Here is a 25,047-nt window from a genome sequence, read left to right as displayed (position 1 = left end):
TTTTACCAATCCTTCGCGTGTCCCCGTTCCCCACGCACCCTCTCCCCATCCGCCAGTTCTAGTCAAACCCGGGCCTTCTATTTAAACTCTTGGGGCTGCCTCCTCCCACGTGCCCTATCCCTCCTCCCACTTATCCTTCAAAATCTCGTTCATAAGTCATGTCATCCCTGAAGCCATCCTGAACTGCCCTTGAATTAGTTGGCTCCTAGTTAGGAGCCTGTAAACTCTTTGGCTGCCTTCATTGTTGCAATTTATCATACCTTGTATTGAAATCTGTGACCCATCTGGTTGGAGGTATTTACGACAGTGATTTATGATTTTCGCATTTCCGAAATCTAGACTGAGTAGGCATCAGGTATTTGCCAAATGAAATTATGTCTGAATCAATTCTTAACAGCAGTAGCTCTACCCCTTCAGTCAACAGGTTCTCCTGGAAGTAACTGACCCTACTAACAATTTCTAGTTAACCAGATTTGCTTCCAAAGCCAAGCTCTGCGTGTATGATTAAGATGTGTTTTAAACAATAGGAGTGAAGAAAGCATTTCAAATTAAGGCAATTGAAAAGAAAAGTAGGGAGAGAAAAAAAGAAACCACTGACACCAGAGATTTAATTGTCACACTTTTTATTAAGGAAACGTCCTCATAATAAGTGAAGAGGTAGTTCATAGTATGTCTAACATACAACAGACTTAGAACAGCTATTCACCAGCTGAAATAAAATATTCTGGTTTTTGTTTAGGACAATATTTTAGAAGTGGTGCCACTGGTCACCATTTATAGATCTTCTAATAAAGAAACTAAAACAAAACCACATCTGATTTACCTCAGAGCCACTTCAGTTTGGAGTTTGTCTTTAAAATTAAATAAATAAATAATGGTGACACGGTAATTCTTTAAAAACCGAACTATGGTAAAGAGAGTCCTTTTTAGTTATCCTGGGGATCCATAAAATACAAATGCAGAATGACTAAGGTTTAAAAAACCTTCCTCCTCTATAAGAATAGGACTAGTTTTGAAAGTCATCTTCCCTTATAAAATGTATTTGATATCAGTAACTTGACCACTTTGAAATACAATCTAAGAAACATGTATAAAGAAGGAGAAAAGTCAAGTCCCAGCAAAATTAAGAAAATGTCTCACAGAAACAGAATATCTCTCCAGCCACAAAATGGAGGAGACTGTAAATCACTTTAGTGGTTTGCAGTTGCAAAAGGTGAGAACCAGTTTTACTGATAAAAAAAAAAAATCAAGATGCTGATTTTAAGTGATCAAAGAAAGCAAGGCATTTTATTACTCCTAGTATAAAATCACCTTATCTAAGACCACATCAGACCGTCTGAGACCACATGAGACCAATAGCTCTGTGAGGGCAGGGACCTTAGCAATCTTACCTTCGTATCCTCAGTATCTAGCATAGTGCCTGGCAACAAAGGTACCCAATAAATGTTTCTCAAATGACTGAATGAACCCAGAAATAGTTTCCAACCAAAGAGACCAATCTTATTGAATTCATGCCTTTTAGTCTTCAAACCAGTAACAAAAACAGGACATGAATGTAAGCAAAGGAAGCACTCCAACTTCAAATTTCCCTATGATGAAATGATGTTCAGAGAAACACTGATTAACTTTAATGTCTCATTGTTGCATAGAACTGGTACTCTTTGGCTGGATCATATAAAAATCAGAATGCTAGGTAGCATCATTAGACCATAAAATGAGTGACTTTAGGCATAAGATACCTATTAGTCTTATCACTCAATTTTATTCTCATTTTAAGGGTTTTAACAAAAGGTAGAAATTATGCCTCAAATCAGATTCACATGCAAATGCATCAAATTATAACAGCTCGAAGAATTCCCTATGACTATTCACATTAAACTCAAGTTTTGGTTTATCTGTACATGCATTCTCATAGCTCAAATAAAATAAAAATAGAAACAGAAAATCCCAATGGAAACTAAATAAACACTGCTTCCAGACAAAATCAGATTCACATTTGTTTCCTTCTCACATTATTCTTACTTGTCTTTTTTCTCCCTGACCACCACCTAACAAATCAATCACTTGCTTGAGCAGAATATAATATTCATTCTAACCAAAAAATAATTAACAAAAATACATCCTTCCTGCGATGTTTTGTTTGTAAAATCGGGGCTGTGCAAAAAGCCAACAGGGATTCCAAAAAGTGAAGCACAAACTAGGAGCTTTTTGCTGATAATAATACTCTTGTATTAATCATGTACTAAATCTTTTTAAGCTAAGAGATAGTGAGAAATAAGGAGACATTAGCTTGTATTTTTAGTCACTTCTCTACTTTGGCCACCCTTGGCCAGGCCACCTCTTTGGGCTTTGGATACCCCAGCTTAAATAAGAGGTGGAGTGTATGGTCGCTTAAATATTCCCTAAGGGACCCTAAGACTCCTATTACCTAAATCTAAGTCATGAGTCAGAAACTACTAAGACTCAAAATTTTCTTTCTCAACTATAACATGTGCTTTAGGAAAAACAATCGTATTTTTCCATATTGGAAGATCAATTCTGTACTAGTGACCTATCAAACATGGCAAGGTGGGACTATGTACCTTTTTAGGATTTTCTGAATGCAAAAACCTGATTGCTCCTTCTGTGATCCACTTTTTTCATCCATCTTAGAAACTAGTGTACATGAAGAAATGAGGATACAGAGATTATTACAATACAACAGACAAAACTCTGAAGGCCAAACTCACCTTTTGGATGGCTAACCTCTAAAACAGTCCAGAGACTGACTCCCAAATAGCCCCTTTTGAGAGAGACCATTATACTTGAGCACATTTTATGTGTGCCTGAGGCAATCCTGATTGAAAAGCATCAACAAATAAGATACACATTAATTATAAGCGTTTGGCTTCTTTTTGGGAAGACCCCCCATGTAAGTGCTATTATAAATTATACTTCTATCCTTCGTTAATTATGCTTCTCATGCTGATTCCTAACTATTTGTCTGTAGGTGTTGCTGAGAACATCGTACTCTGGTCTATGTGAAAAACACAGTGACATGAAGTTGGGCTATAATACTGTTGAAAAGAGTACAAAATGACCCAAAATACTTCATGGCCAGCTCCAAGACAAGTACAAATGGTAGGAGGCAGATTCATTATCAATAGGCAATTAACAATAGGCAGCGAGAAGTTGTTTCACATATTCAGGCCAAGAGCAGTATCATCTTATATCCAGCCCATTTTCTGCCAAAGAAAAATATTATACACTTCTCTTAGCACAGCATCTATTAGTGGACCGTAGGTGATGTTATTAACTTATTGGTACCCTCAGAATGTGCCCAGTGAAAAGCCTAAACTAGTGTCGGTCTAAAACAAAAGTCAATGTTAGGTAGACAAATGGAATACTCCTTAGAAAAGTAAAACAGACATCACAGGATAAATAATTCAAAACACAAAATGGGAGAGGGCAAAAGGAAGGCAAGACCACTCCAAGTGGTAAGTTGCCTGGTCTGTTAGTGCTTTGACTCACCCCTACAACCTGCACAGAGGCTTTGGAGAAGTCAAACTAGCAAAATCACTCCTAAAAAGATTCAAGACTATTGCCACATTTTCAGTCAGTTCTAAGTTGTGAGCATAAAGCCCGTACTCAATTCACACAAGTACTATCATTTCTTAAGTTCAAGACAGCTTGGGCCAGTTTACCTGCATCCAGGACCTGTGTTGCATCAGGCTGTGGCTGACACCCTTTAGAGTCTGTGACTGTTGTACATGCAAAAGAATCAAAATCCACTGTGAGGTCTTGCACATTTCTTTCATTGGCATTATCAAAACTGTTTTTGCCATGCAGCTGTTTAAGATGTTTCCTCAAAACTGGCTTATGTGCAAAAACCATGTCACAATAGTTACACTTATGGGGCTTATCTCCACTGTGAAGGTTAAGATGATCCTGTAAGGAACACTTCTGAGAAAAGGTTTTCCCACAGATCTTACACTGGAAAGGTTTAATGCCGGCATGCACACGCATGTGTCGATGAAGGTTGCCTTTCTGAGTAAAAGTCTTGCCGCAGAGTAGACACATAAAGAGTTTGTGCATTTTTAAATGGTTGGCGTAGTTCTCCAGGTGACGAAACACCCTGGTACACTTTGGGCACTGGTGATGCCACTGTAGGCCTTTGTCTACACCTCGAATATTAGGCCCAAAGACATCTTTTGAGGCCATGATGATATTATCACTGCCTGTGTAAGAGAGGGCATAATTGTGGAGATGGTTTTGTTCTATTTCACTTACTCTGTTTTCCACAGTTGAATTTATCAGGGAATGCTGGGGCTCTGATGAATGTAAAGCAGTGGGTTCAGAAGAAATAAACTGGTTCTGATCTTTTTTACTTCTAACCTCAGATACATCCCCAATAGATTCTACCTTAACAATCTGAATATCACTGTCCTCCATATCCATACTGTCTTCAGATGGATGAATACAAGGTGAGTCCTGTTTTGGGGAGCCTCTGGCATCTCCCTGCTGTTCTTTTGACTGGGGAGAAGCACTCTGTGGTTCACATCCCTCTTTACTATCCATTGGTTGTTTTGGCTTTATAAACTTCCACAAGGCCTGTGTGCACCGTTCTACAATGTGGCTCATCTGAAGAAAGCTTGCAGCAGTCAAGTAATTGACCAGTTCCATCTCAGGGAATTCCAGCACACCACTATAACAGGATAAGAGCAATTGTCTCCCCACTTCGGAACTCTGCAATATGGAGATTTTCACCTCTCTGGAATCATTCAGTAAAAACTGGTCTCTTAAGAAGGGGGAACCTGCAGCAAACACAATTTTATGCCCCTGTACCTCAATATCATCTATGAGAACTGTAACATCGCAAAATTTATTCTCTTCTCTTAATTTGTTCATTTTTTGTAACATTGAATCTCCATAATTTTCAAACTTGAAGTGAAGGAGATCTGATCTTTCAGACATTTTGGCAGACCTAAAGAACAGAAATGTAAAAAGGATGAATTTAAAGAAAATTCAAACAATTAAGAAACCTGGATTTTTCCTTCCAAAAACAAATTTGTGTTGTCATAATCACTTTGTATGTATCCAAATGATATTTTCCTTGCAAGAGGAAGCTAGTGTAACAGCTTTCAAAGGCTGTTAAAAATTATTCCTTACCAATATCAAGTGTCAATTGTACCTGAGGAGTGGACATGTATCAGTGTAAATAGCTTGGCATCCATTCAACTTGAGATACTTAATACAAGAACAGTGCTTGAGTTAATCCAAGAGCATTTTTTTCCCTTCTCAAATCAGAATTCTATCAGATTTCAAAAACAAACAACAAACATCCCAACAAGTAATAAGGAAGTAACTGTTTTCTTCTGCACGATACTGTGAAAACCTGCTTCTTCAAAGACAAGACGTTTTCCTTTGCTATTTTTTTAAAATAATTTCTTTCTTAAAAAGTTTTATTTATTTATTATGAGAGAGAGGTGGTGGGAGCACAAGTAGTAGAGGGGCAGACAGAGAGGAAGAGAGAGAATCCCAAACAGGCTCTGTGTTGCCAGCACAGAGTCCAATGTGGGACTTGAATTCACAAACCATGAGATTATGACCTGCGCCAAAAATCAAGAGTCAGATGCTTAACCAACTGCGCCACCCGGGGGCCCCTCTTTGCTTTCTATTTTAAAGAACTACAATGACATTGCTTGCCCCATTCCTTGGTAAACCCTCTTCTATTTAAACTGATGTGAATTTATTCATACAAGCATTTGCAATAAGCTGAAAGTCACAGACTTAAAGGGACAATGTTTACACAGTGTCAAAGGCACAGGTCTTTATCTTGTGCATTTTGAACAAATATAACTCTCAAACATTTCTTGATATAGAAAGTAAATAAAATATTTGATACAGAAAAAGCGATGAGCCACCTGGTGGGAATCTGAATAGGAATAAAGTAGATCAAATGAATGACTTAGAGATTCTGTTCTTTTTTATCCCTCTTTATCTCTCATTACTCACCACTGTACTACTAGAATAGGGTCAATAAATGTTCCTTGGGCTCCAGCTTCTGTTCCCTCTCATCCAACTTCTACACCACATGTCAGCTTTCAAAAATGTTGGCTCTGATTATATCTAACTCCCGCCTAAAATCCTTCTGTGACTTCCCATTGTCTCCTAGATGAAGACTAACCTTTGAGTATAAACTGATGAAGTAACATCAGTAAACCTCGTAATAATTACGGTAAACACTGGCGTAACACATTCAACCATGGAGAATGTGTCTTTGCCAAACTCTCTGCCTATCTGTCCCTTTATATAGCAATTCCTTGAAGAAAGTCTCTATGTTTTGATTCCATACTCTCTAAATGATTTTCTGGTAACTTGGCTTCCCATGTGTCTCTCTATAGGGAAGGAGGAATTAGCTATGCCAACATGATAATTCCAGTCCATCAGTCATTATAAAAAAAAATAAACTGGCACTCTGTTTATATAGCAGTCTTCTGTGACATCAGTAGATATATCAGCTCTACTCTTGAGAAACAATCTCAGGGCATCAATAAATTTACCTTGAATTTTGTGCATTCATCAACACTGTAGCTGAGGATCACGAGACAACCAGCTGTGCTTGGCCACATCTGTATCCTGAAGCCCAATCTTTAAAATCTTATCTTCTACAACAGTGACTTAGCAAGGCTTACAGAACGTCAGCTCCTAAAGCAGTCTGGGACTTACTCATAATGCATTCATACTTATAGTGCATAACAGCACTCTGTCGACTCTTGCTCTTAGCATAGTTGCAGTTATTTCTTTAGTCTAGAACAGTACTTCAGACTCTTCTTCCTTCCTTTCTTATAATCTCTACACCCAACATAGGGCTCAAACTTACGACCCTGAGAGCAAGAGTCAGACACTCTACCCATTCAGCTAGCCAGCCAGCCTATAACTCCTTTATTTTATTTTTATTTTACATTTATTTTATTCTATTTTATTTTTTTTTAATTTTTTTAATGTTTTATTTATTTTTAATACAGAGAGAGACAGAGCATGAGAGGGGGAGGGGCAGAGAGAGAAGGAGACACAGAACCGGAAGCAGGCTCCAGACTCTGAGCTAGCCGTCAGCACAGAGCCTGACGCGGGGCTCGAACCCATGAACATGAGATCTGACCTGAGCCGAAGCTGGAGGCTTAACTGACTGAGCCACCCAGGCGCCCCTACTTTATTCTATTTTAGATTAGAACAGTTGTCTCCACTGGACCATAGCATAGCACTTCTATTGTAACACTCAAAACACTTTATTAAATACAATACCTGTTTTTCCCCTCCAAATGCAAGCTTTGTGGCATTAAAAAGAAACATTTCTACACCACTCAATGAGGCTGATGCTGGGAACCTGCATCTTCCAGTGCAAAACACTTTGCTTTCGCTTCAAATTCTATTTACTGAAGCCACATTAGTGGCCAGACCCTCTTCTGTTCAAACTAGTGTGTATACTCCTCACCTAATATAGTACTAAACATACAGTAGGTGCTCAGTTTGTGTTTGTCGAACCTACAGGATTTGATAGGGGAAAGAAGGAAGAATTGTTGTTAGGAAGATCAGGTCAGAGTCTGTGAAAGCATTATAATTCTGAGGCCATGAAAGCCCAGAAAGGAATGAAAATGGGAAAAGGGGTAAAGAAAAATAATAAAAGGTATCTTCGGGAACTTGGTAAATGACTAGATACAGAGAATGGAAAAAAAGAAAAAGAATGTATAAAGGTTCCAAACTTAAGAGTTCAACTGAATGAAGCTATCATTGAGAGAGGTGAAATATAGGAAGGGGAACTGGTATGGCTCAGGGATATTAACAAAAATATACATAAATAAATTATAAGCTTTTCCTTTCTATGGCATTCTGAATGTACAGGTATGAATAATCACAATAAAAATTAGAGAGGAAGGATACAAAGAAGGAAATGCAGCATCAGAGAAAAAAGGGTAAATATCAAAAAGGAAAAATCTAGGAGATACGAGAAACATAGCAAAAAGAAAGCAGGAAATTGTATTATCACTGGTTAGTTTTAGCAATTACAGTAGCCTAATACATTCATTCTGGAAACAGTGAATGCCCCAATTTATAATCAGAAGTTATAAAAATGACTGTTGTTTCATGTGGCCAAATAAAAGGGGCATTCTTTCTTATAGTTCCTCTTGTCCTCGGTCACCCTCGGGTCAGTAGTTTTCTATTTGTACCCAAAACTAATCATTAATTGCTTCCATCTATAGGATGACAATACTCAGTGTTTTAAACAACTATTCTCAGGAAAAACTAATCCTTGAAGTTCCAAAGATGAGGAGCTGCAGTTCTTCCTATAAATCAGTCTCGAGAAACTTAACAGCGAGAGGAGGCCAAAGAAAGTGCCGGCTTTGACTGCTCTGCTCTAGTTTCAGAAGGTGAGGAAAATTTGTTTTGTTTACTTGAAGTTCTCCCTAATTTATGCCAGTGCACTCTATTGGTGGTCTTTGATAAACTCTTATTTCCAGGCCACAAAGTCTATCCCTTAATCAATTCCTATTACTACTTTCTCTTTTCAATAGAATTCTAGTTATTTGAGGTCAAGGACCAACTGTTACCTTTTTCATTTTTTAATTAAAATTTTTTTAACGTTCATATATTTTTCAGAGAGAGAGAGACAGAGTGTGAGGGAGGGAGAGGCAGAGAGAGAGAGAGAGAGAGAGAGAGAGAGAGAGAGAGAGAGGGAGGGAGATACAGAATCCGAAGCAGGCTCCAGGCTCCAAGCTGTCAGCGTAGAGCCTGACGTGGGGATCCACTCACAAACTCCAAGATCATGACCAGAGCCGAAGTCCTGTGCAACCTACTGGACTGAGCCACCCAAGTGCCCCACAACTGTTACTTTTTATACAGCTCATTCAACAAAACCAGCACAATAATTAACTGTTTAATATTCCCTATGAAATCATTATTGTGCTGTGGTACAGACGGTCTTCATTATCATCACATCCTCTTTTGACTGTCCTGGGGAAAATTTCTTTCTAGGGTTTGTTTCCAAAATAGCTTTGACAATGTAAAATCAAATTTTAAATATATGTATTTTTTTACTTTTGCAAAATGTCAAAACAGAAAGGAAAAATCGTTTCTTACAAACTGGCTAAACAACATGAGAAATAGTAGCTAATCTTTACTGAATCCTTGCTATGTCCCAGGTATAGTGCTAAGTGCTTTATGTAAATTGACCCACCTAATCCTCAAAATCTCTAAGAGGTAGGTATTATTGTCATTCCCAGTTTGTATATGAAATCTTGGAGGACGTAAGAAAATTGTTCAACTTAAGAGAAGAGGAAAGTATTAAGGGTTAGAGCTGGATATTGGGCCCAAGCTACATGATGCCAAAATCCATGTATGAAACAAGACTAGCTGAAGTTTTATGAATAATGTTAACTGTGTAACTGCTCAGACTTCCCTCCTCATATCCATTCAGCTATGCTTCAATAGAAGGTTTATGTTTTTTGGGTTTTTTTTTAATTTTTTTTAATGTTTTATTTATTTTTGATACAGAGAGAGACAGAGCATGAGAGGGGGAGAGGCAGAGAGAGGAGACACAGAACCAGAAGCAGGCTCCAGGCTCTGAGCTAGCTGTCAGTACAGAGCCTGACGCGGGGCTCGAACCCACGAACGTGAGATCTGACCTGAGCCGAAGCCGGAGACTTAACCGACGGAGCCACCTAGGCGCTCCTAGAAGGTTTATGTTTAAAAACAAAGAGTAAAATGTAAAGCCAAATTTGTGTCAAGTCTAGAGAACTTCAATAGGAAGCCATTTATGTTGTATTCTTGATTGCATTTTATTCCCTTATCCTGTTTTTTTTTCCTTTGTTTCTCACATATTTTGTTATTTTCCCATCTTTTGTGTATTTATATTTGTATACTAAGTCTAAATATTATTTGCAAAGAAAGGAGACTGTAGTTAACTTCTAAGTATAGTAGTAGTTATTCCTAAGTTTCATAAAAATCATTCACATAATTCTAGATTATAGTAGAGCTTCTAGTAACTAAAACTAAAGAATTTATCAGGTAGAATAGGGACTTGGTCACCATATTGTTGATTCTTTCCACACAGAATGACTCCAAATTCTCTCTCTTTATTCTTTCTATCATTGCCACAGTTCAGGCCCTTATCATCCATTGCCTAGGTGATTGAAATTAAATCTGCATACTGACCAGCTTCTATTAGCAAGCTCTGAATGCCGTTTTCTTACACATCAATGTAACAGGAGTATTCTCACTTAAGATCCCTTTCTCTTTGGGGCGCCTGGGTGGCTCAGTCAGTTAAGCATCCAACTAATGATTTCATTTCAGTTCATGATGTCATGGTTCGTGAGGTCAAGGCCCACAACAGGCCATGTACAGACAGTGTGGGACCTGCTTGGGATTCATGATCTCTCTCCCCCTCTCTGCCCCTCCCCAGCTTGCACACATGCTCTCTCTCTCTCTCTCTCTCAAAATAAACATTAAAAAAAAAATCACTTTTTCTTTGTTATATTTAAACAATTCTTTCAGAATTATTTCCATAACAAATGTACCAACTGATCTGAAAATTCCCCGTTTTTTAAACAGGAGTAACCAAAAAGGATCAATGTATATTCTAAGTTGGACAATGTTTACTGCTGTGTTATAGGCCGTGAGAAAATATCCATGTTTCTTATTTCATTAAAAAATATTTGTTTTTGAGAGAGAGAGAGAGAGAGAGAGAGAGAGAGAGAGAGAGAGAGAATGAACAAGCGAAGGGCAGAAAGAGAAGGGGACAGAGTATCTGCAAGGGGCTCGCACTGACAGCAGTAAGCCTGATGCAGGACTCGAACGCACAACCTGAGCTCAACCGACTGAGCTACCTAGGCACCCCAACCAAGTTTCTTATTTCAAATGCCTCTAGTAACTACTTACAAGGAAAACTTTTCTATTCCATATACTAAACTCCTAAGCTATACGTCATTCTATTTTCTCACCTACTTCATGAAAGTACCCTTATCTTTCAACTTAGCACTCATAAGTACCTGGAAATCTTTCTTTGTCTCTCATTAACACCATACTCCATTTTCAAAAAGGTCACATTATATCACAGCCTTTAACTCTGTAAGCCTCAATTTTTTTCTTCTTATGGGTAACTTTCAAGGTACTACGTTCTCCCAAGTTCTCAACCTTTTGTTTTGCTTTTAGTTTTAATTTTAGGTAATATACACAGAAATATACCTTTCTTAGAAATTTTTTAACTTTAATTTTTTTGAGAGAGCGAGAGAGAGTGTGCATGTGTGCTAGCAGGAGAGGGGCAGAGAGAAAGACAGAATCCCAAATAGGCTCTGCACTGTCAGCATAAGCAAGATACAGGGCTTGAACTCACAAATTGTGAGATCATGACCTAAGCTGAAATCAAGAGTCGGACACTTAACTGACTGAGTCACCCAGGAGCCCCTACATTCTCCATTTAAAAAAAAATCTCAAAATCCCCATTCTCATGGCCAACCTTAACCAAATTTAACTTTACCTCAAGCTACTCAAAAGTACCTGCTGTAGGCCACTATTCTATCATTTGAAATGTATAATGCGTAAACTCCTGCACTGTCTAAAACTCAGTAAATCAAAAATAAATACAGTGGAGAATATCTCTGAGAACAGTAGACATGAAGGCAAGAATACTCGTAGTATGCTATTACTCTAACAGATCAAGATAGAAATAATGCGGGTCTGAATATTGACAACAATCGTAGGGACAGAGGAAACAGATTTGAGAGATATTTCAAAGAAGTGATGGACTGCTGACCAAAGTGGGGTTCAAGAAAAGATAGTTTAAGATGGTATCAAGACATTTGACTTGAATGACTGGATTAATTTGGCAGACTGTCACTCAATAAGCCAAGGAATATTAGAGGGGATGAAAATGGGTCTGGTCTTAAAATGTTTAGCCAGAGAATCCTACATGACATAAAGGGGAAGATCCATTAACTAGCTAGACATGAGTGTGAAGCTGAAAAGTAGACTCAATTATAGACAGTAAGTGATCAATGAAAGTATGGCATAAATAGACCTCATTGTGAAAGAAACTGACCTCAAATGGCACTTACTGGAATACGACCTAAGACAGAAAAAGAGAAAATAAAAAACAAATATATAATACAAACATAATCCATTACTTACCTCCTCAATTTGGATCTCCTTCCAAGCCACTCAATTTTTTTTATCAATGAACTTATCTTTGCCTAAATTTTCCCCATTCCTTTCACTCCCATATTTAGTCACTGCTTAGCGAGTGGATTATATGATGGATTCTGAAGGCCTACTTCTTGGATCAAAACCCTATTCAACCACTAACTAGTTGTGTGGTCCTGGGCAAGTTAATTAACCACTTCCATGCTTCAGTTTTCCCATGTGTCAAACAGTAATTACTTCATAGAGTTGTTATGGGAAAATTAAAAATCAGGTTAACGTTTTAAACAGCTTAGAAGGGTGTCTAGAATGTGCTTGATAAGCGTTCGTTAGGTGAAAAAAAACAAACAAAGCCTGTCAACTTTCTTTGTGAAATCCTTCACATGCGGGCTTTTCTCGTTCTCATTTAACACCAAACCAGTTGAGGTCTCCATTATTTCATATATCACCACCTCATCACTCTGCTAGAATTGTTTTTTAAAAGGTCTCTAATGACTTCTCTCTCTCTCTCCCCTTTTTAAGTAATCTCTATGCCCAACATGGGGCTTGATTTCATGACCCCAAGATCAAGAGCCAACTCTATGAACTGAGCCAGCCAGGTGCCCCACTAACGATCTCTTTTTTTTTAAGTTAATATGTTTATTTATTTATTTATTATTGAGACAGAAACAGAGCATGAGTGGGGGAAGGTCAGAGAGAGAGGGAGACACAGAATCCGAAGACAGGCTCCAGGCTCTGAGCTGTCAGCACAGAGCCCAATGTGGGGCTCAAACCCACAAACTGTGAGATCATGACCTGAGCCAAAGTCAGCCGCTTAACCGACTGAGCCACCCAGGCACCCCTAACGATCTCTTACCACAGAAATAAAATCTTTTTTTTCCCCTCACTCCCCAAATGCTCTGCATGCATTATCCCAATGGACCCTCCTCAAAAATGTCTTCTCTTGATGCTGGGTCTTCTTGGTTGCTGTAACCCTGTACTTTTATACATTATCCCCTATCTCTGTTTTTGCTCTCCCACCAATTCCTCTTTCTGCTTCAAAAATGCAACCATTCCCCAAAAATATTTCCATGTTTCTCAATTCTTACTTCCTGATGCCAAATATTACCATAACTTCTACTTCGACGCCACTGACTCAATCTTTTACCTCTAACTACAACACTGGGGCTGAGCTGCAGATTTTCATATCTAACTCTTTACTGGAGAGTTTTATGTGGCTATTCTATTGTACCTTTAATTCAATATATCCAAAAAGTAAGTTTGTACTCTACATTGATAATGGTTTTGTTGCTGATAATGGTATCAACATTCTCCAAATACCAAAGGCCTAAAACCTAAGGTTCGGCTTTGCTACCTCTTTACGCCTCAACACCCAATTTATTACAGACTCTTCAACTATTCACTCCAGCATACTTCCCTTCTTTCCCGTAATACTGTCATAAGTCCATTTCAGGACTTCATTAGCTTTCACCAGGCTGATCCCCTTATTCCTTCAAAAGAATTTCCAATACGAATACCCAGACAATAGCTGAAGAATCCATAACAACTTATACATTCCTTTTCTATTGGGTGACTTCCAGAACAACGTGGCTTTCTACAGAGCAAACCTGCCTGTATTAAGTCTCCTGCTTAAAACTCCTTAAAAACTACCCATCACTTTTAGGGCTAAACCTTTGACTATCTGGACCTCAGCCTATTTGCCCAGCCTCATATCTCATCCTATGCACAAGAGCTCCCTATTTCCTTCTCTTCACAGACAAGTTACCCTCAGTCATTCCTTCACAGCCTTGCAAACTGTTCCCTCTGCCTGAAAAGCTCTTCTCCACTTTCTCCTCCATTCAGACGTCAGTTTCTTTCTTCAGACTTCCTAGCAACTGTCCCTTGAGCAGTTCACGCATATATTACTGATACATATATCGCAGGAGCAATTATTCGTATCTGGCTCCCAAACTTAGCCCTCGAAAACTGGAAGGGTATCTTACGAAGCCCCGGTGCCTGGCATAAAGCCAGTAATAGAAAAGGTGCTGTGGCTAGTTCCCCGATTTGGGGGAAACCTCGGCAAAAGGGTAACCTAGGTCAGCACGCATAGTGAGTCTAGCGGGCTGGCACTGAGGCCTTGCCAGGGCCTCAGCTCTGGCACTTCTTACAAGATGCCAGAGTCAGGCGTCCAAGCCAACTACTGGGCCATGTGCTGGGGTCCCAAGAAGAGGTCCCGGGGGCATAATTAGGCTCCACACTCCAGACGCGGGGAAGGGAAAGGGGCGGGGCACAGCGTGGGCCAGGCCAAGGGTTCCTTAAGTTCCCTCCGGCCTAGGCCAGCTCCTCGCCCCCATCCCAGAGCAGGTCCCGGCCAATCTAGGGCCCCCAGGGGGCTCCCTCTTGAGAGACCCCGTACCCCTGCCCGGCGCTCCAGCCGCCTCCACACTTACAGACCCGGGAGAAGGCCACCGTCAGGATCGGGCACCGCCAGGAGCTCCGGCCCCTCGGGGCTCCGGGAAGGGGGAGGGGCAGGGAACCCGAGCCAAAGGGGGACCCAACGGAACCGGAAGGGCAGCCCTCGCCGGACAAAACAACTTCCAGGTCCCATGGTCCTCTCCACCAATCGGAAGGCTCGGAGGGCCACCGGGCCGGGAGAGGGACTTTGCGCGCGGCGGCCCGGGTGCGGTGGACCGGGAGAGTGTTGCTACGAGGGTCTCGCCCACGACACGGTGGTGTGGCTGGTTTTCGCGTCCGGGTGTCAGTCCCTGGGCGTTTCGCCCCTTTGCAGCGGCTCCTGTGGAGCTGGCCCTCTTCTGCCTTCTGTTCGCGGAGGCTTGAAGGGCGCCTCCGCACTTAAGTCTTGGTAAGCGCCTCCCGCTAGGGCTGTGGACTCGCCGCGCTGGGGCCCTGAAAGTGGAAGATGGTGTACTCCGCTTGCTTTTATTTTATTTTATTTTTAATTTATTATTTTATTTTATTTTATTTTAGAGAGACAGAGACAGCGCGAGCAGGGGAGGGTCAGAGAGAGAGAGAAGGAGACACAGAAACCAAAGCAGGCTCCAGGCTCTGAGCTAGCTGTCAGCACAGAGCCCGACACAGGGCTCAAACCCCATGAACCGTGAGATCATGACCTGAGCCGGACGCTTAACCGACTGAGCCACCCAGGCGCCCCATCCACTTGCTTTTAGATGTTGGTGTTTCCCAGAGGTCTCTTTCATTCCCTTGCCTTCCGTTGCCTACATCGTGGTCTAGACTGATCTCTTGAGCTCCAGGGCCAACTCTCCAGGAAGACATCTCTAGTCGGTTGTTGTCCCAATCTCAGTGTGCCTTTTAATGATCTCAAGTTCGTATGCTGACCTGCTGCTTATGTCCTGTAGTCCTTGTGTTGGTAAACGGCATCATCCACGCAGCTCCGCCGACCAAAAAACTTTAGTATCATTCTAGAGTTATGTTCTTTTTCTTTCCCAATCCAATTGCTCACTTGGCGCTCTCTCTCCCTCTCTCTCTCTCTCTCTTTGGAACAAGGAGGGTGGGAGAAAAATTATTGTGGTAAAACATAATATTTATTTATTTTTAAATGTTTATTTATTTTTGAGAGAGAGAGAGAGAGAGAGAGTGGGAGACGGAGACGGAGACGGAATCCCAAGCGGCCGGATGTGGGGCTCGAATTTACGACTGGTGAGCTCCTGATCTGAGCCAAATTCTGGAGTCAGACGCTTAACCGACTGAGCCATCCAGTTGTCCCAAAACATAGTATTTATAATTTTAAGCATTTGTAAGTGTAAAGTTTGGTGGCATTAAGTTCATTCGCAGTGTTGTGTAACAGTCACCACAGCTGTACCCAATTTCATTCTTTTGTAGGTGGATACCATTTTTCCAGCACCAGTTCTTGAAAAGACTTTCCTTTGCCATTCCAGTGGTCTTAGCAAGTTGACTCTATATATAGTGAGGGTTTATTTCTAGCTCTGTTACTTTTGAAGTGAGAAAGTGTGAGTCCCCAAACTTTATCCTTTTTCAAGATTGTTTTGACCCATTGAAACTCTGTATAAATTTGAGGATGACCTTTTACATTTCTGCGAAAAAGAATGTTGTAATTTGGTATTGTATTGGATCTATAAATCACTTTAGGTGGCATTGCCATTTTAACAAGTCTTCATACCTATGAATACAGAATGTCTTTCCATGTACTTAGGTATTCATTAATTTCACAGCAATGTTTTCAAGTTTAAAGGGTACTTAATTCTTTCTGATATTGTTATAAATGGAATTGCTTTCTTTTTTTTTTTAATTTTTTAAATGTTTTATTTATTTTTGATACAGAGAGAGACAGAGCATGAGAGAGGGAGGGCCAGGGAGAGGGAGACACAGAATCAGAAGCAGGCTCCAGGCCCTGAGCTTATCAGCACAGGGCCTGACATGGGGCTCGAACCCACGAACGTGAGATCATGACCTGAGCCAAAGTCGGAGACTTAACCGACTGAGCCACCCAGGCGCCCCTGGAATTGCTTTCTTAATTTCGTTTTCATGTTGTTCATTGCTGGTAGGTAGAAATAACTGATTTTTTTTTTTAGTTTATTTATTTTGAGAAAGAGAGGTGGAGAGAGAGTCCCAAGCAGACTCCATGCTATCAGCACAGAGCCTAAGGTGAGGCTCAGTCTCACCAACAGTGAGATCATGACCTGACCCGAGATCAAGAGTTGGACGCTTAACTGACCGAGCCACCCAGGCACCCGGAAACAACTGATTTTTGTGTGTTATTGTCATACCCAGCAACGTTGCTGAATTTGTTTTTGCTTTAGTAGCTTTCTTGTGAGTTCTTCTAGATTTTCTCTATATATAATGATGTTGTCTTTCAATAGAGATAGCTTTATCTCTTCCTCTCCATTTGCCTTTTATTTATTTTTCTTGAGAAAGAAAGAGAATAGTTCTAATAGAATTTGTAGGATGTTGAATAGCTGCGGTGAAAGCAGGCATCTTTGACTTGCTCCTGATCTTAGAGGAGTAAATTACTAAGTATGAAGTTAGATGTGGGTTTTACACAAATACCTTTATCATGTTGAGAAATTCTCTAAAACTACTTTTCTAAGAGATCTCACTATGCAAAGCATTGTATTCTGTGAGATGTCTTTCTTCATCCACTAAGATGATCGTGTAGGGTTTTTTCCCATTTGTTTTATTAATGTGATATATTACATTGATTGGTTTTATTTTGAACCACTCTGCATTCCTGGGATAAGTCCCACTTGGACATGGTGCATATCCTTTTAATAGGTTGTTGGATTTGATTGTCTTCTATGTTCTCAAGGATTTTAGCATCTATATTCATAGGAGATAGCAGACTATAACTTATGATGCATTTATCTGGCTTTGGTATCAGGATAATGAAGGTTTCATAGAATGAGTTAGGAAATATTTCTGCTTAAATTTTTTTGGGGGGAAGAATTTGAGGAGGATTGGTGTTATTCATTAAATGTTTGGTGCATTTCACTGGTGAAGTCATATGGTGCAGGACTATTCTTTGTTGGGAGGTTTTTGATTACTCAATCTCTTGTTATAACTGTGTTGAGTTTTCTATTTCTTCTTGAACCAGTTTAGATAATTTGTGTTTCAGGGATTTTTGCCTTTTTCTAGGCTACTTAATTTGTTGGCAATTAATTTGTTGACATACAATTGTTCATAGGATTCTTTGATAATCCTTTTTATTTTTTTAAATGTCAGAAGTAATATTCTCATTTTCATTTCTGATTTTAGTTATTTGTATGTTTTCTCTTTTTTGTCAGTCTAGCTAAAGATTTGTTGATTTGTTGTTGCTGTTCTTTTCAAAGAAACAACTTTTGGTTTCATTGATTTTTTTTCTTTTTCTCTTCTCTATTTTATCTCCACTCTGATCATTTTATTTCCTGCCTTTTACTAGCTTTGGGTTTAGTTTCTAGTTTGACTTGGGATGCCTGGGTGGATCAGTTGGTTAAGCGACCAACTCTTGGTATCGGCTTACATGTGTGATCTTGTGGTCATGAGATGGACCCCAGTACTGGGCTCCACACTGAAAGTGGAGCCTGCTGGGGATTTGCTTTCTCCCTCTCTGTCTGCCCTTCTCTTGCTCACATGCATGCTATCTTGTTCTCTCTCAAAATATAGAAATAAACATTAAAAAAATAGTTTCTTGTTTTTCTCATTTTGTAAAGTATAAATTAAGGCACTGTTTTGAGAGCTTTCTTCTTTTTTAATGTAGCCATTTTCAACTATAAATTTCCCTCTGATCACTGCTTTCATTGCATCCTATCAGTTTTGGAATATATGTCATCATTTTTATTCCTTTCTAACATATATTCTAATTTCCCTTTTGATTTCTTCTTTGACCCATTGGTTGTTTAAGAGGGTGTTGTTTAATTTACACAGATTTGTGAATTTTCCAGTTTTCCTTCTGTTATTGATTTCTAACATCATCCCATTATGGTTGGAGAAGATACTTTGTGTGACACCTACCTTTTAAAATCAATTGATTGAGACTTGTTTTGTGGCCTAATTATATGGCTTGTCCTGCAGAATGCCCAATGTAACTTTAAAAGAATGTTTATTCTGCTATTGTTGGGTGGAGTGTTCTGTATATATCTGTTAGGTTTCATTGGTTTATCATGATGTTCAAGTGCTCTGTTTCCTAACTTCTATCTGGTTGTTCTATTCTTTATTGAAAGTGGGGTATTTAAGTTTCCATCTATAATTGTGGAATTGTTTGTTCTTCCTTTTAATTCTGGTCATTTTTGCTTCATATATTTAGAGGGTCTCTTACTAGGTATGTTAATGTTTATAATTTTTAGATAACCTTACTTTATTGAAACTTTTATTAATAAATAATGCTCTGGGCCACCTGGGTGGCTTAGTTGGTTGAGTGTTAAGCTTTGGTTCAGGTCATGATCTTATGGTTCACAGGCCTTACATCACTTGTTTGCTGCTGTCAGTGCAGAGCCCACTTGGGATCCTGTCTCCTCTCTGTGCCTCTCCCCTGTTTAAGCTCAGTGCTCTCTTTCTCTCTCTCAAAAATAAATAAAACATTATGATAAGTAAATAAATAAATAAAATCCTCCTTTATCTCTTGTAACCTTCATTTGGATTTACATTCTGTTTTGTATGACATTAGTATAATCACCCCAGCTCTCTTTCAGTTACTCTTTGCATGGAATTTTTTTGAAGTAAGCTGTAGGTCCAATGTGGGACTCAGACTCATCATCAAGAGTCACATGTTCTACCAACTAAGCCAGCCAGGTGCCCCTGGAATATCGTTCTAATAATTCTTTTCACTTTTAACCTATTTATATCTTTCGTTCTAAAGTGAGTCTTTTCTAGACTATAGATGGTTGGGTTTTTTTTTTTTTAATCCATTCTGTTCATCTCTTTGAAGAGTGTACGCCATTTACATTTTTTAAAGTTTGGTTATTTTGAAAAAGAGAAAGAGAGGCAGGAGAGAGAGAGAGAGAGAAAGAGAATCCCAAGCAGGCTCTGAGCTTACAGCAGGAAGCCCAACGCAAGGCTCTATTTCATGAACCCTGTGATTATAACCTGAGCTGAAATCAAGAGTTAGGAGCTTAACCAACTGAGCCACCACCCAGGCATTCTGCATCATTTACATTTAAAGTAATTACTGCTAAGGATGGATTTATTTCTGACATTTTGCTTTTTGTTTTCTATAGGCCTTTGTGCCCTTCTTTTATTACTGCCTTTTTTCTGTATTTATTTCATTTTTTTGTCGTTAAATTTTTTTTTTTTTTTTTTTTGCTAAAGCAAAGGGCTTTATTACGAATTTAGGCCCAGCCAGCCTAAACTCGGGCTCACAGACTTACTGGATCCACGTGGAGTGAGCCTTTTGTCATTAAAAGTTTTAATTCATCTCTTTCCTTTTCTGTATATCCTATAGATTTTTTTTTGTGGTTGTCATGGGAATTACATTTAACAGTAGAGTTATAACAATTGAATTGAATTGATACCAACTTTAATAGCACACAAAACTTCTCCAAAAAGGTCTGCTCTCTCTTTCTATTATTGATGTTACAGATTATATCCTTATATACTGTATGCCCAATAACATAGATTAATATTTTAATACATTTATCTTTTAAATCCTACAGAAAATGAAGGTTGGAGTTACAAATTGCAATTACAACAATACTTACTTTTATAATCACCCACACATTTATCTTTACTAGAGATCTTTATTTTTTTATATGGCTTCAAATTACTCTTGAGCATCCTTTCATTTCAGCCTGAAGGATTGCCGTTAACACTTCTTGATGTGCAGGTTTACTGGTAAACTCCCTTAGGTTTTTTAAAATCAGAGATTATCTTAATTTCTTTTTCATTTTTTTAAAGTTTGTTTTTTTTTTGAGAGAGACATAGCATGAGCAGGGGAGGGGCAGAAACAGAGAGCAAGCAGCCCAAGCAGGCTCCATACCACCAGCACAGAGCCAGACATGGGGCTTGAACTCACAAAACCGTGAGATCATGACCATGAGCCAAAACCAAGAGTCAGATGCTTAACTGACTGAGCCACCCAGGCACCCCACTTTTTCATTTTTGAAGGACAGTTTTGCCAGATATAGAATTCTCTGTCAACAGTTGTTTTCTTTCAGGCAGGTTGAAAATCATTAACCACTGCTTTCTGACGTTCAAGGTTGAAGATGAGAAATTGGCTGATAATCTTATTGAGGATCCCTTGTATGTGATGAACCACTTCTCTCTTGCTGCTTTCAAGAATCTCTCTTTCTTTGGCTTTCTACAGTTTGATTATTATTCTTTCTACCCTTTCTCTCTTCTCCTGGGACTCCCACGATGGTATGTTGTTTCTCTTGATAGTGTCCCACAGATCTCCTAGACTCCATTCACTGATCACATTTTGGGTTTTTTTTTGTTGTTGTTGTTTCTTTGTTTTTTTCCTTTCTGTTCCTCAGATGGAGTAGGAAGCGCAAGAAATCCATTTCTCTACCTGGACAACAATTGTACTGGCAGAAACTGTCCAAAGTAACTATTTTGGAACTCTGGAGTCTACTTGAATTCTTGCATCTTTCAAGGGAACATTTGGTTGGTAAATTGAGGTTAATTTCAGTCAATGTTAGCCTTTAGTGTAATAGCACCTCCCTGTTTCCTACCCTTCAACCCTGTGGCAGGCAGCCATGTTCACATTCCTGGTGTGGTTGCTGGAGCCGTGGTGGGAAATAAGAATGTTGTTTGCCAAATATTGGAGTTCTGTGTTTTGATTGCTGATCACTCCTTTTGAGTTCTGAGATTCAGGCAGAGAATAGCTGCCAATGTTTCAACCCTCATTGGCTGAAGCTGGCTTCTGTGGGATTTGAAGGAACAGCTTCTGTTTTGTTTCTTTGTTTGATTTTTTTCCATTCTACCTCACTTTGGAACCAGACATTTAAGGATTAGAACATTCAAAAGCAATCACTGACGGGGGAAATTAGGAAGCCACCATATATAACCAGGAAAAGATGCAGGCTCAGTAAAGAACTGAGAAGACCTAAATCTTTCACCTTAGCCCAATCCTGATCCCTGACACACAGACATCCTTCAACAGTAAAACACAAACAAATAAAAACAGCAATCCCTGGGAAAGGGAGAGAATCTGATTTCCACAGTTACCACATTATAAGATTCAAATGTCCATTTTTCGGCTAAAGAGAAAAAGACACACAAATTGGGAGGTATAGCCCATTTAGAGAAACAGAATAAATCAACAAAAACCATCCCTGAAAAAGATCAGACATATGTCTTACTAGGCAAAGACTTTAAACAGTCTTAAAGTTGCACACTGAGTTGAAAGAAAACATGAAATCAGAAAAACTATGAAAAAAATGGGAATAGATACAGAAATTACGAAAGGAACCCAAATGAAATTCTGAAGTTAAAAAGTCCAATAGGTGAAATGAAAAATTCATCAGAAGGATTCAAAATCAGATTTGAGCAGGCAGAAGAAGGAATCAGCAAACTTGAAGAAATTTCTTTTTAAAATACTGCTTCAACCCTCTTCCCACCCCCTCATGCTAATCCCATCCTCTTTCTTCTTGGTTCAAGCCTTTTTTTTTTTTTAATGTTTATTAATTTTGAGAGCGAGCACATGCACAAGTGGGAGAGGAAGAGAGAGAGGGAGAGAGAGAATCCCAAGCATCCTCCTTGCTGTCGGCACAGAGCAGGAGGTAGGGCTTGATCTCACAAACCATGAGATCATGACCTGAGCCAAAACCAAGAGTCCAAGAGTTAAGACGCTTAACTGACTGAGCCACCCAGGTTCCCCTCAAGCCTTTCTGATCTTAGGCAGCCTCCATACTGTTCCATTTACCCGCTTTTGCCTTTTCTACTCCTACCAGAATGATCCTTCAGAAAGTCCAAATCTGATAGTTGGCACTGTCCTTGATACACATGTGTGTATAGATTGGATTTCCTTTTTTCAGTTTTAGCATTCACAGACTTTCCCATTCTGGCTCCAACTTACCACATTAATCTATTTGAGCTTTGAAGTAAAACTTCCAATTTCCAGGAAATAACAGATCTAGAGGAACAAACTTAATGACCTCTTGTGGAAACAACTATTCAGATCTAGGAGGTGGAACATTTTGTACTTAAAGTGGCCTAATTTCTTCAGTAAGCTAGTATCTTAATATTTTTCTTAAGTGCTTGAGTAAAAAATTCTTGAGGGATAGAAAAACCAGATGCAGTGTGTGGCCCAAGATTGGATAGTGATTTGGGAAAACTATCTTTAAGGAAATATATTTCATTAAACAGATATTTGATTATAGTTGATAACAGATGCGAGGAAAACTTATGGAAATGATATTACTGATTTAGGAAAGCCAACTTAAAAATATCTTTAGGTTGATTAAAAATGGAATGTGATCTAGGAATTAGAGGAAAATTTAGTGAAATGGTAAGGTGGATATTGTTATTCAATTAATAAAGCAGATTGCTAAATTGATCTCATTTTGAAAAACAATATGTTGGACACAAAGGACATGCATTAACAGTATTAACATTGGTGGTGGGAATGTGTTGTTTTATTTTCTATTGTAGTTTGTCTCTATTTTCTATTAAAAGTGTGTCAGGATTTCAGGGGAATTCCGAACACTACATCCATTATTTGATACTACTACTTTAAAATGGGCGTGTATTATTATATAACTGTATAAGGAGAAAAGGAACAAAGCTATTTTCCCGTGGGACTGCAGCCAAGTCTATTGTAATAGACAAGTCACAAAGGGAAGGACTACGACAGAGCACATTTTTGCTTTTTCTCGGGTTGATTTGGGTACATTATCCACAGGAAAACATTATATGATTCATTTGCCAGGAAAAGAGCATAGGCTCTTTGAATAAAGCAGGTGAGAAATAGGCTGTAGAATTATTTTATAAATTATCATGACTTAAGTAACATCTTTAGTAGCTGTTGTTTTTGTTACCAACTACATTGTAAATTCACTCAGGACAGGGACTTTAAATCCCATTCTGTTCCTTTTGCTTTATCACTTTTGAATGATTCCTATTTTATTTTACTTTATTTTATTTTTAATTTTGTAACATTTATTTATTTTTAAGATTCAGAGAGAAAGAGCATGAGCAGGAGAGGGCAGAGAGAGAGACACACACAGAATCTGAAGGAGGCTTCAGGCGCCAATTGGTCGGCCCAGAGCCTGACGTGGGGCTCAAACTCACGAACCGCGAGATCATGACCTGAGCCGAAGTCAGTTGCTTAGCCGACTCTGAGCCACCCAGGCGCCCCTGATTTTAATTTTTTAAGATTTTATTTTTAAGTATCTTTTACACCCAACGTTGGGCTTGAACTCATAACTCTGAGATCAAGAGTCACTGTGTCTGTGGACTGAGTCAACCAGGCTCTCCACATTTGAATGATTTTAACATAAAGTCCCAACCTCATCTTTGAGTCTAATACTCTGAAACAAGTTTGTTTATTGCTGACCTCTTCTGTGTGTCTCAAGTACCTCAAGGCAGCAGTGTTGTAGCCAGTGGCCCTTGGACTTGAGTGAAAAGTTTTGACTTTTAGGCTGAATCATTTCTCGGCGTGAACTCCTTTATGAGAATAATCATAACATTCTCATAGGTTTGTGGTAAAACCAAATGAGATACTCATAAAAACACCTGTCAATACCTAGCACAATGCACGCCCTCAATAAAGGCCAGGTGAATCAAGTAACACTGTTAAAGGCTGCTTTTGAAATGGCACTTGAACGTCAGAGGTGAGCAGGGGATTCCTTGCTCTTTGCGGGTGTACCTCCTTTAGCCTAGAAGACAAAAGCACTGCAATAGGTGCTACCTGGCCTGATTCCCCTGCTAGCCTGCTTCCTGTCCCAGAGAATCACATAGCCATATAGCCACTTGCCAGTCCAAGCCCAGAACAGCACAAGCACTAATTCAGCTTCAACAGTTCTGACAGCGCAGGCGCACACTCCCGTAACAGGGTAAGAGCCCAGGTGGGGCTTCGAGGAAAGGAAGTACGCCTTCGCCGCCTGTTGTCGGGCCAATGGGGCTACTCGGTTTAACCGTGGGCCTATGAAACGGGGCGGGAGGCGGGGCGGAGGGCGGAAGAAGCTCTCCTCACGTGAGTAGGGGGCGGGGAGGGCGGGGGCAGGGCGGCTGGGGTGGCCCAGGCGGCGGAGCCTCCGGGACGGCGAACTGCGGGCGGCGGAGGAGGAGACGGCGGGTCGGGTAGGGCCGCGTTTCCCCTCCTCGTCCTCGCACCCTCCTATTCACCAAGCCCCGGGGGATTCTCTGACATCCCCTGCGGGGAGCCAAGCTGTGTTCTCATCCCGCGGGGCTGGGTCGGCCAGATTGCGCTTACCTCCTTCGACGAACCGGGTTCTGAGGGGAGCCGTGATTGGGGGGAGGGGGAGC

The 25,047-nt window shown here is 39.8% G+C and overlaps 3 protein-coding genes across 10 annotated transcripts in view; 1 reads left to right on the top strand and 2 right to left on the bottom strand.

Annotated features, from left to right (window-relative positions):
• The window catches only part of ZBTB6 (zinc finger and BTB domain containing 6), a 21,011-nt gene extending 6,346 nt beyond the window's left edge, over window positions 1-14,665 (bottom strand). Inside the window, exon 1 of the mRNA XM_029920032.1 lies at window positions 14,601-14,665. The gene's annotated coding sequence lies outside the window, so the exon portion shown is untranslated. The remainder of the gene's footprint in view (window positions 1-14,600) is intronic.
• On the bottom strand, window positions 607-25,047 carry ZBTB26 (zinc finger and BTB domain containing 26). 4 transcript variants are annotated; one of them, XM_029920031.1, is made up of 3 exons: window positions 14,601-14,692; window positions 12,074-12,100; window positions 607-4,963 (listed from the first exon to the last, which is right to left on the bottom strand). In XM_029920031.1, exon 3 carries the CDS (start codon window positions 4,951-4,953, stop codon window positions 3,628-3,630), a length of 1,326 nt encoding a protein of 441 aa, XP_029775891.1. In that variant the 5' UTR covers window positions 4,954-4,963; window positions 12,074-12,100; window positions 14,601-14,692; the 3' UTR covers window positions 607-3,627. The 4 variants fall into 4 exon arrangements, with proteins under 4 accessions (XP_029775891.1, XP_029775889.1, XP_029775888.1 ...); XM_029920029.1 differs by lacking the exons at window positions 12,074-12,100; window positions 14,601-14,692 and adding an exon at window positions 24,995-25,047; XM_029920028.1 differs by lacking the exon at window positions 12,074-12,100 and having other exon boundaries at window positions 14,605-14,679.
• Window positions 24,789-25,047, top strand: part of RABGAP1 (RAB GTPase activating protein 1) — a 164,097-nt gene continuing 163,838 nt past the window's right edge. For 3 of the 5 annotated variants that reach the window (XR_003901839.1, XM_029920012.1, XM_029920018.1), the window contains exon 1: window positions 24,789-24,861. The gene's annotated coding sequence lies outside the window, so the exon portion shown is untranslated. The remainder of the gene's footprint in view (window positions 24,862-25,047) is intronic. The other 2 variants (XM_029920015.1, XM_029920017.1) reach the window with 2 other exon arrangements.

The sequence above is a fragment of the Suricata suricatta genome, chromosome 13, assembly GCF_006229205.1.
Source record: "Suricata suricatta isolate VVHF042 chromosome 13, meerkat_22Aug2017_6uvM2_HiC, whole genome shotgun sequence".
In the NCBI taxonomy this organism is placed as follows: Eukaryota; Metazoa; Chordata; class Mammalia; order Carnivora; family Herpestidae; genus Suricata; species Suricata suricatta.
The sequence above is the reverse complement of the archived record's forward strand: the minus strand, read 5'-3'. Positions and strand labels throughout refer to the sequence as shown.